Raw genomic sequence first — 11,621 nt, 5'->3', positions numbered from 1 at the left:
TTAGGGAAACTCGAGCCAAACCTCACTCGAGTTGTGCAATCCCAACTCAACATTAATTTATACCTTTATCTTCTCGGTCCGACGAAGACGAAGTCCCGAATTCAACTCTGTCCATATCCAATCTGATAATGACAATCGAATAGGTATAATATCAGTATATAACTCAGTTCAAAACCTGTTCTGATCAATACTCAAATCAAAACATAATCTGATCAATGCCAATCGACATATGGTACCACCATACAATCTCAACCAATACCGAATCTGATTAATATCAATTTACGGATGTTTCGACGGCATAATAATACAGTCTCAATAACCCCGTCAATCTCAACATCACAGATATAATACCAGACTTCGTAAACAGTACCAATATAACTCATAATCTCCATGATACTACAAATCTGATATTGAACCTTCATCAAATCGACTCCGAAAATCATAACAATTACATAACCAGTCTGTTCTTCAATCTGACTCCAAATATACGATGTCTACTATGTCAGAAACACCATATAGGATTCATATTCGATTCTGACAATATCATAATTTCAAATTGTATCTAAACGTAGCAAAACTTACGTCCAGTTGTAGCTGTCGTCGCCAGGAACTCCATACCGTACTCGAATTCAAAATCGAACGGACGGATTTTGCACAATCGCAAAAGAAATATCAATTCTCCCAGCGTTTCCCTTCGGATTCCTTGTTGAATTCTAAATTGAATTCATGATATATACATATATATATATATGTACACCCACGCTGCATACGAGAGACCAAGTGGCGTATGCACGTTTTGCATGCCGCGCGCATATGCGCGCCCAAGCCCCGCGCATATGCGCCGGAAGCTTTATCCGGAATTTGCTACTGGACTGCCCGCGCATATGCACGCACTGACACCGCGCATATGCGCGAGACCTACTGTCTCGGCATACAACCAGTCGCGCATATGCGCGCTTCCTTCCGGCGCATATGTGCCAACTTCTCTGCCATTTTCGCGCATGTGCGCCATCCATGTCGCGCATGTACGCCAGTCATTCTGGACTTCCCTTGGCATCTCGTATGGCTTTCGCGCATTACGTCGCGCATGTGTGCGAATGGCACACCCTCGCACTTAATTTACGTCTTTTCTCATCTTTCCTCGGTCTAATCCGTACCTTTCTATATTTACCTTAATTAATCAATAAATCATTTCAGATTAATCTCATATTATGGTAAATAAAATATCGGGCATTACAGTAACTCTCAAGTCAAACCATCTCTAATTGCACTTCATGGTGTATTCATTTCCCATTTTTGTAATTCACTAAATAGTATTAAATTAAATACTAGAACTCACATCATTTTCCTCAAACCATTATCTAAACAAAGTATCGAGCACATGCAGTAGGAATAAGAAACAAGAAACCAAGGCAACAAGGAATGAGAAACATTCAAAAACCATTCACCTCCTTTACTTGTAACTCCCATTTTAATGTATGTTATGACCCATTTAACACCACTTATAACATTCATCTTCATTACTTACATATCCTACACTAATATGCTCGAAAAATCAGAAGGAAACAACTGACAAAAATCGTGAAAGGCATCGGCTAGCAAGGGAATGAGAATCATTTCAAAAAATTCTTCAACTTCTTGTCTTGTAACTCCCACCTTAATGCGTATAATGGCACCTTTAAGACCTCTTGTAACCATCACCTCCATTACATAACACTTCTCCATCCCTGTGACCGAAATTATCAGAAGAAATAGCAGCTTAAATCGAGCAATAACAGCAGAAACAAAGAAGGGAAAACCAACTCCGACTCCGTCGTTCGTCTTCGTCGTATTGATTTGTTTTTGTGTCAAAACAAATTCCAGGCATGTATATATTGTTTCTTTGCTCTTCAATCAAGTCCTATAGATATTTTTAAAGCATTATATGTTCATGAATCACGAAACAACTCGAAATTTTGACAGCAACATTTTGAAATTTTGCACAGCCTTCTCGGCCCTTTTGTGTTCAACTTTACGGTTGGATTGTTTTTACTGAATCCAGGTGGTTGCTCGGTTCCAGGCTCACACGGCTGCTGTTAGGCATGAATTAGAATGTGTTAGGGTGTTATTGGTCCATTGGTTTGCATCCACACACTCACAAATAAAGGAATGACAGCAACCTTTTTCAAAACTACAGATTTGAGCTTCGTTTTTGGTTCTTGGGTGGTTAAGGGGAGTATTCGAATCTTGGCTGTCCTAGGGACTGTAGCCACGGTTAGAACCCTCCCTTAACATGTCTAGGACGTGACCAAGGTGTCCTTTCCAAGCTTGGTTCATGGATCCATCAGAATTTCACAACAACAAAACAAGTGCAATTCGCTTTTTTTTTTTCATTTTCTGTGTGAGTGGGTTTCGGTTTTGGGGTGTGTTGTTTGGATTATGGTTGGCTCCTAGCCCGTAGCCATGGTTCATACAACACTCCATCATGTCTAGATCGAGCCATGGTTGATAAAATGGCCCTTGGAACGAGAAAAGACAGTAAAATGGTTCAATACAACACACTATGCAGTAAGTGGTGCTCTCGGTTGGTATGCTGTAATTGTCCTAGGTGTTTCCTTTGATTGTGGGTGGCTTCTAGCCCTTAGCCATGATCCAAGCCATGCCTTAGGATGTTGGTAAGAGTCCTTGGGCGCTGGTTCAAGCCCATGGCCATTATTTTCAGAGTTTGCTCCACAAACAAGCAAGCAATCGCAGCTGCAATGTCTGTTTTTCTAACAGCAACAATGGGTCACGGTTTTGGTGCTTGTTTGAGTTCTTGGTTGGCTTTTAGCCCATGGACTTGGACTGGACAGTACTTCAATGAGTTAGGAAGGTCATGTTTTTGGCCGTTTGTGATTTGGCCGAGTTTATAGGTCGTACGAGAATTTACGGTGAAAGGTGCCAAAATTCCAGTTTGCCATAAACCTTCTTGGCTAACTGTTGACATCATCTTCAATCTCAGATGTCAACAAGGTGGAGAAGTGAAAAGATTAGCCGCGGGAAGGCCAGCAATCCTAACTGCCCAGAGTAGGGTTGTAAGTAGGACATCCAGTCCTACCTTTACATTCAAGTCGACTCTCGAAAGAGTGTTTTATGTTTTTGGATTTATTTCACCTATTTTCGTGTTTTGCAGTTCTTATGCATATTTTTCAGTATGGTTGGGGTATTTTTAATCATGGTTAAACGTCGGTTTAATGTTGGTTCGGGTTGGTATAATACCATGATTGAAATCAAGGGGTTGGTCCTAATAGTCTCATTGTTGGTCCTATTGTCAAGTTTTTGGTTCTATTGTCAAGTTTAGGTCAAGTTTAGGTCAAGATGATATTATTTGCATGAGTCACATATTAGAATTAACTCGCAGCGGGCCTGGGAGCGATACAACTCATCCGGTAAAATAAGGTTATAATTATATTACGTGCATAAAAATATAAAATGTTTATTTTTGAGATATATGATATATGTCTTGTGGCCACCTTACGTTTATGGGTTTGGAAGTCGGTAGGCGCAACCGAGGACCTCTCCGCCCGGTGACTTACGACCGGTTATGATTATGTATGGGTACGGACATCCAGTCCAAGGGCTGTGATTGATCTCTACCGCCCAGTATACTGTGGTTTAGTCTGATCAGACGCTCACGTTATGTTATGGGCCACTTGCTTAGAAACATTATCTCTACCAGAAAATTATGATATAACATGACAGAGCTCTATTGAGCAAAGCTTTTACGTATGATTTTCAGATATGCACGTAGTTATAATTATTCATGATACGATTTTCACCGTACGCTTTACGATACTTTATTTTTACGTTGCATGCGATTTTATGATATATTTCAGATATGCACGTATTTATAATTATTCACGATATATACATGTTGAGTCTTTAGACTCACTAGACTTGATTGTTGTAGGTACTGATGAGGTCGAGACAAAGGGCGTGGACCAGTGAGCGATCTTGGGACAACAGTAGTAAACCCGAGAACCTCATGTTTTAATTTACGCTTCTTTTAACATTCAAACTTTATTTTAACATGTTGGATATTTTTTTAAAATTACTGTTTGAAATACTATGTTGATTTCCGCTCCTATTTTAAGGTTATGTTATTTACATGTTTATTTTATAAATTGGGCAAGATATTCATTTATTTAGAAAAATTTTAATAATTCCGCAAAACTATGAATACGAAATACGGGCCTTTACATGTTGTTTGTGTTGTCGGAAATTTTTGGGATGTCCTACTTATGGGGAGGTCATGTCGAAATTTTTATTGGCCCAAAAAAGAAAAATTTTAATCGCTTTCGTTGTTTACATTGATGAATCCTTTTTATTTGGTCATTATACGTTAATCAGGAGCACGGGCCTCCACAATTTGGTAATATTTAGAGGATATAGGTTGGAGAAGGTTTTTGAATATAGAGATCATGGATTTCTATTTTGGAGGATAGTTGATGAAAAATAGAGGACATGGATTGGAGATGAACTAAGGGCTTCGAACGTGGGTCGATGTCTCTCTATTTTCCAGCTGTTCCGGTAGTTTAAAAGCATTTCCAATGAAATTTCCGGCGTGTCTCCGGCGAGAGATCACTTCGAAACCGCTAGCTACTCGTTAGCTTTCTCCGACCTTGCATAAACCGCCTCGTCAACCATCATCAGCCTTTGCCGCCGACGTCCAGCTACCGGAGAAGGAGTGTAGAAGTTCTAGCTTCTCATCTCCTACTCTGAAACGAAGAATAGCAGCAGATCTAAGCTCGGTTCATGCTCTGTTCTAGCACACGGTTTCTTGTCCGAATTATGTAAGGTTTTGGTTTGGGTTTCCTTGTTATTTTCGGTATATTGACTAAGGATTTAAGCTCTAAATTTCCTCTGTGTGCAGCTATATTTTCCAGCTGATTTTTTGTGTTCCGGAGACTAAGTTGCATTAGACTAATTGTTATGCTAGTTTCAAAATTTATTTGTAATTTTTGGAATATTCCAGCTTGTTAAAATTTTTGTTACTACCCCAAAACGAGTTTGGATAAAGATGAGAGATGAGCATTTAGGCAATATTTCAGAAAATTTTCGATTGCACTTGGAATACTGAACCAAATTGCATGAGGTTTGATTCCTTCTCTACTTTTTCTAAGTTCGTTTATGTTGAATGCTTCTCCGATTTTGTTTGAGCTATCAAGTGTTTTTGCATTTTTTTTTTCTCTACTTGTATTGACACGGTCACCGATAATTTGATTATCTCGAGTAGGATGCTGGTCTGATGAATTTTTAAAGTTTTGGAGTGTTGTTCTTCGTATTGTCATGGATTTAAGCAGAAAGTTTTGGAATTGAAATAAGAATTACCTCCTTAGAAATAGAACAAGAACAAGACTCTAGAAGAGAACTAAACCAAGTTTAGTAATTTTGACCATCGCCCGTATTTGTCATCCATTTCAATTAATATACTTGAGATATTCTGTCAAATGAATTGTTTTTTATTATATAGTGTGAGCTACACTGAATTTAGCTATCTTCCCGACGATTTTATTTTGGTGTTAATTTTTTCAAGTTTCCCTGTAAATTTTTTTCCTAAATTTTGTCAGGAGACATGGAAACAAGTTGCCACGGTAATTCCATTACAGTTTGAAGATATTATTCGTCGGATGCTCTATTTGATTTAGTACTTGAATGGTGTTAATGATTTTGTGTTTTTGTTGAATAATTTACAGTTTTTGATATACAGAGCAAAAGAAAAGAGATTGTTGTGGCTTTTATGAAAAATACAGGGTCAAGAGTGTGGTTGTGAATTTAGTACTAGCTCAAGTCGGGTGCTAATTTATCTATCCGCGAAGAGGTGACCAAATTGTTCATTCATATTTCTGGCATAAAAATCAAGTTTTGGCAAGACCCAGGCAGATGTCATTTTTGCTCAAACTAGACTCACATCTTTTGCATCTGCTCAGACTGATTCTCTTAAAACATTCGACTCCAAGGTTGAAGCTTTAGATACCAAATTGACCGATCAATCTTAATCTCTTCATACCTTGGATAACAAGGTTGGTGACATCTCTGAACACTTGTTTGAATTCATTCACTGAGTTAAGGCCTGTGCTTCCAAAAAAGAGGAAGAAGATGCAAGAAGAAAAGCAGAACCAGAACATAATCTCGTTGCCAGTGAAGATGAAGGAATCAACGATGATGATTAGTATACTGCAATTTATCATTTTTTAAGGCTTTTCATTAATATTGACTAAAATTACTTCATTTATTGTTTATATTATTTGATGTTCTCTCAATACTTATTTCTTTTCTTATCTAGTTGTCCAGCCTTTTAGGTTTTGACACCATCACAAAGGGGGAAATTGATAAAGATTTTTTAATTGTGGATATTTAAGGAAAAACAGAAGTAGTATTCATTTTAAGGAAATTCAGAACCAAAATTTTTTTGGTTTTGAACTATTTAAGGAATATCTTAACTCATCTTAGGGCATCTCCAACCCAACTCCAAAATGGAGTATTCTTTCATTATAGAGAATGGATTCTCCTCCGACCCATTTTTATTTGTGTACTCAATTTTAGAGGAAGGAATAGTAATTCTCTAAAAATGGAAGACAACTACTCAAATGGAGGATGGGTGAAAGATACAAATAATTACAGGAATGTCATTATGAAAATTGCAATATAACCCTTGTAGTTTTATCAAATTTTTTGGCCATTTTTTTAATAATTTCGAATTTTTTAATTATTTTTAATGTTAAATAATTTTTTGGCCACTTTTTTTAATTTCGAATTTTTTAAATGTTTTTAATTTTAAATAATTTTTTTGTCCATTTTATATTTTGAATTATTTAATTCTGAAAATTTTATTTTAATTGTTTTATTTTTTTGCATGAATTAATTATAATTTACAATTTATAATAGTCACGAAATAGAATTAATGAACAATGTAATGACAAAAAAAATACATAACATAATTTATTACAAACATTTATTATCGATTTAACTTAACTTGATAAACATACGATATTTGTAGACATAATAAAGTAGACAATAAGAAACACATACAACAATAAAGATAAACATATCACCAAAAATTTTTAAACAAAAAACACACATACACAACAATAAAGATAAATACATTCTTAGTTCATTGCAATCATGAGAGAACACTAGTATGGTGGAAAGTCAGACCCGGATGATGAAGTTCCTCCGAAGAACTGTCCAAACGGTGTAGAAGTTCCGTCGGAGCCATCCCCCGTCTCCATTCTTTTCTGCCAAATTTTTTGTTGTTCTTTGATCAAGTATGCACGAACTGATTCATCAACGCACATAGGGTTCATCCTTAGTATTTTTTTTTCTTCTTTAAAAACCATTATCGCATTCCTTTGTTTCTCAACATCAATGAGTTGTTGTCGATGTACCTCAGCATTCTCCATAATAGCCACCATTTTCTCAGTACATTTGGCCATGGTGGAAATGTCCTTCAAGTGTTCTTCAGTAGCTTTTCTTTTGGCTTTGGCCTTTTTTTATGCCAATTGGACGCTGAGAACACCCTTCTGATGGATTATCTTCATCCAGGTTTATAGCAAACCCAGATAGCCCTCCAGAATCGGGTGTTGGTGATTCTGTGTTGGGAGAATGGTCAGATTGGGATGAGTCGATATTCCCGCGGTTTGGTATGAAATTCGATAAAATAGCGTTTGATGGCCTAAACTTCTCTTGGTCCTTAAGCAAATACCATACATGATCCAACCGCCAAGTCGACCCAGCTGATTGCTTAAATAAGGCTTTTGCTTGATCCAACTATAATAAGGTATGAATTGTATCTTAGTCACATAAAGTAAAAAAAATATAGTTTCACAGAAATATGATAAAAAAATTAATTACTCACAATGTCTTTCTCAGAAGCACCACTTGGACGGCTAAGTTCCACCTGGCTAACACATAAACTAAAGTTTTGGACAATCTTGTTTATGTTGAACCAGTGACATTGGAGGGCCTTAGTAGTTCGAGGCTCTGTTGAGTTACCAGCGAGTTGTTCGTTGTATGTAGCTGCCACTCGTGACCATAACCTATCGCGTGATTGGTTTATACCAATTATTGGATTTTGGGAGACATCAAGATAAGCCATCACAAGTAGTTTGTCCTCCTCGATTGACAAGGCAGCACCATGTTTAGATGAAGTCATTTGATTGTAAATAATTATTCAATTTGTAGGAGTGGTCTCAATGCTTCGTATGATGCAGCCAAAACATTTTGATAAGAAATCTGGATCAACGGTCTCAATTAAAATTAAATGTGATCTAACGGTAGAAATTTAAATTATTTAGATTGATTTGTTTGGGGATACGAAAATTGATCTAAAGGTGTGTATTGAAAGAACTTTATTTTAAATGTACAATGCATCTCTGACATATTATAGAGTTTCTTTATTAGTGGGTGAAAACCCGTGCCAGATGACTTTTCTTTGCTAACAAATACACAACCCGTGACAACTGCAGAAAATATAGACAAGAGTTGACAGATGAGTTGTCTCTGATTGTGACTAGACAACACGTGATAGATGACTGCAATTAGACAACCCATCACATGGCTTTTATTTTAAATGCACAACCCGTGACAGCAAGTATATAGACAAGAGTGGGCTATTGAGTTGTCTCTAATTGTGACTAGACACCACGTGACAGCTGACTGCAACTAGACAACTCCTCAGTTGGCTTTTAGTGGAAATGCATACCTCGTGACAACATGCATTATATAAATTAGACAACCCAACCCCCCTTGTCAGTTGGCTTTATTGAAATACACAACTCGTGACAAAAAAAATGAGTTGGCTTTTATTCCATATAATATTAAAATTAAATTAAAATATCTAACATAACTAAACTAATAAGTGTCACCACTTATTTAAAGACCAGCGATTTCTTGATAATTTACTCAACTTGCTCAAAATTGAATTTTCATGAAGGAGGTCCTTCAAGTTTTTCTTTCTATGCGACCTCGTCGTCATCTGACGATGAAGATCAACCTAGTGCCAACATACAGAATGAGTTGAATCGCATTGAAGAACAACAAACGGTTTTAAGCCAACTCATAAACAGTGCTACCGTCGTCTTCAATTACTTCCAAGAAAGTGATAATTTGCACCGTCAAGGCTCGATCACTGGCCATGTTGTGATTAATCGAGACAGATTAGCTACCGAACAACGCTTGTACAATGAATATTTTTCTGAGTCTACAATGTACAATGAATCAATGTTCAATAGACGTTTTCGAATGTCTTGTCGGCTATTCTTGCGAATTATGGAATCCGTTCAACAGCATGACAATTACTTCGTATAGAAAGTAGATGCGTTGGGGAGGCCCGGGTTGTCCCCATACCAGAAGATAACAGCTGCAATGCGTATCTTAGCATACGGTATGGCGGCAGATTCAACGGATGAGTATATTAAAATCGGGGAGTCTACTGCGATTGAAAGTTTAAAAAGATTTTGTCGGGCTGTGGTGGAGGTTTTTGGTGACTGGTATCTTCGATCTCCAAATGCTGAGGACATTGAAAGGATTCTCATTATTGGAAAACAACGTGGATTCCCGGGATGCTAGGAAGCCTAGATCGTATGCATTGGAAGTGGAAAAACTGTCCAACAGGTTGGGCTGGACAATATGCTGGTCGTAGCGGAAAACCAACCATCATTTTGGAGGCCGTAGCAGATTACGAGTTGTGGATATGGCATGCATTCTTTGGTTTTCCAGGTTCAAACAATGACATTAATGTGTTATCAAAATCTCATCTCTTTGTTAATTTGGCCAATGGTGTAGGTCCCCCTGCTAACTATGTCAAACAAGGAAAAGAATACACCATGGGATACTACCTAGCAGATGGTATGTATCCAAAGTGGGCTACTCTATTGCAAACAATCCACAATCCACAAGGTCCAAAGAAGAAATATTTTGCAGCACGACAAGAAAGTTGTAGAAAAGATGTTGAACGAGCATTTGGAGTATTGCAATCAAAGTGGGCGATAATCACTGGACCCTGCACGAGTTTGGAGCAAACAAGTGATGCATGATATCATGACAACATGCATTATAATGCATAATATGATTATTGAAGACGAAAGGGAATTGAATGTGTCGTGCCAGTCACAGATTATGGCGAGGCACCCATCCCAGATGTTGAAATGGCACGTGATGAGCATGTCCGATTTCAAGAGTTTATTGCACACCATCGTAAAATAAAAGATAAATTGGCTCACTATGCACTCCGAGATGCTCTTATTGACCATTTGTGGGAGGAGTACAGTGATTCGGAATATTAGTATTTTTAATAGTCAATTTGTATGTTGTTCTTTAAATCATGTGTCGTTTATGTTTGTCTTGATTTATATTTTATGTCTGTTTGATGAATATTGTCTTTTGTTTGCAATTTGATGACAAAATAAATGTATTGTTTTAAATAAACAAGTCGAATACACATGTAGTTGTATTATGTTTAGTGAATTAATTAAGTTTAGTTAAATAATACATTATGAAATTAATTAATTATATATGTGTGTGTGTGTATTTGAAAATGAAATAAATTAGAGAAATGAAATATTTGGTAATATTTAAAAGATATGGGTTGAAAATGAAATAAATTAAAGAAATAAAGTATTTCTTAATATTTAAAGGAAATGGGTTGAAAATGAAATAAATTAAAGAAATAGAGTATTTGGTAATATTTAGAGAATATGGGTTGGAAAAGATTTTTGAAAATAGAGATCATGAATCTCTATTTTAGAGGATAGAGGATGAAAAATAGAGGATATGGATTGGAGATGGACTTAGGAAGAAATACTAGTAGACCGAACTAAGTATATAGAGCTAGAAACAGTAGTAAAAAAGATAGTCTTTTACGATAATCATCTTTTACAATAATCTCAGACTACTCTAGTGACATCCGTTTTGTTTTTACTATCTATCAGATGATGTCTCTATTTATTGTAGTTGTTCTGTAAAATATTACTCTTTATTTAAATTCATTTAATGAATTGTACAGATTATTGGATTCAGGTACTCTTTACGAAAGATAAAAGAGTCGTTTTCATTCGAACGTTGAAGATGGTTTATAAAAAGGCTTAATGATGTGTTCACAAATTTGACCCTTTTGTGTAATTGCGAAAATCACTCACACTTTCTAGCTTATCATAATGAAAATCTACGAAAGACCAAAACACGCTATACAGTTCTATCAGATTCAGAGTATCATATGTGCCTTTATTGGTTATACATTCTTTCATTGTATTAGTTTTCATAAATAACTTATCATCCTCGAGTCAATTTTTTTTATATCTTAAGTCAGAAGCTTAGATCAACTTATCTCTAATATGTATATTCCCAAAAATATACACAAATACTAATTGTTCTCATAATACAATTCAATAAAATTTTGACAAGTAGTTCAAAAAACACGTTGAACGGGATTTTTCCAGAAATTTTGAATATTGACCCATGTATAGAAAGAATACGTCGAGAGGATTCCAAAACAGTCGACGGAATTAGATTCTGAGTTTCCAATGAAAATTTATGAATTTTGCGAAACTTTCTTTAAATGACAAAAACGCGATTTCGGAGGTATAAATTAAGGAATTTCGTGT

General features: G+C 36.2%; 2 protein-coding genes and 1 long non-coding RNA gene across 3 annotated transcripts; 2 read left to right on the top strand and 1 right to left on the bottom strand.

Annotated features, from left to right (window-relative positions):
• Positions 1-4,511: 4,511 nt before the first annotated feature.
• Positions 4,512-6,275, top strand: LOC142537376 (uncharacterized). The gene is made up of 2 exons (XR_012818534.1): positions 4,512-5,612; positions 5,715-6,275. It is a non-coding gene; the product is annotated as an uncharacterized LOC142537376 (long non-coding RNA).
• A 1,204-nt stretch (positions 6,276-7,479) lies between these two features.
• LOC142537475 (glutathione S-transferase T3-like) lies at positions 7,480-8,173 on the bottom strand. Its single transcript, XM_075642987.1, has 2 exons — positions 7,877-8,173; positions 7,480-7,788 (listed from the first exon to the last, which is right to left on the bottom strand). Exons 1-2 carry the CDS (start codon positions 8,171-8,173, stop codon positions 7,480-7,482), a joined length of 606 nt encoding a protein of 201 aa, XP_075499102.1.
• A 1,232-nt stretch (positions 8,174-9,405) lies between these two features.
• On the top strand, positions 9,406-10,304 carry LOC142537474 (uncharacterized). Its single transcript, XM_075642986.1, has 3 exons — positions 9,406-9,568; positions 9,634-10,044; positions 10,129-10,304. The coding sequence occupies exons 1-3, from the start codon at positions 9,406-9,408 to the stop codon at positions 10,302-10,304; spliced, it is 750 nt and encodes a 249-aa protein (XP_075499101.1).
• Positions 10,305-11,621: the final 1,317 nt, after the last annotated feature.

This window comes from Primulina tabacum, chromosome 2, assembly GCF_025594145.1.
Source record: "Primulina tabacum isolate GXHZ01 chromosome 2, ASM2559414v2, whole genome shotgun sequence".
Taxonomy (NCBI): Eukaryota; Viridiplantae; Streptophyta; class Magnoliopsida; order Lamiales; family Gesneriaceae; genus Primulina; species Primulina tabacum.
This window is presented reverse-complemented; position numbering and strand designations above follow the sequence as displayed.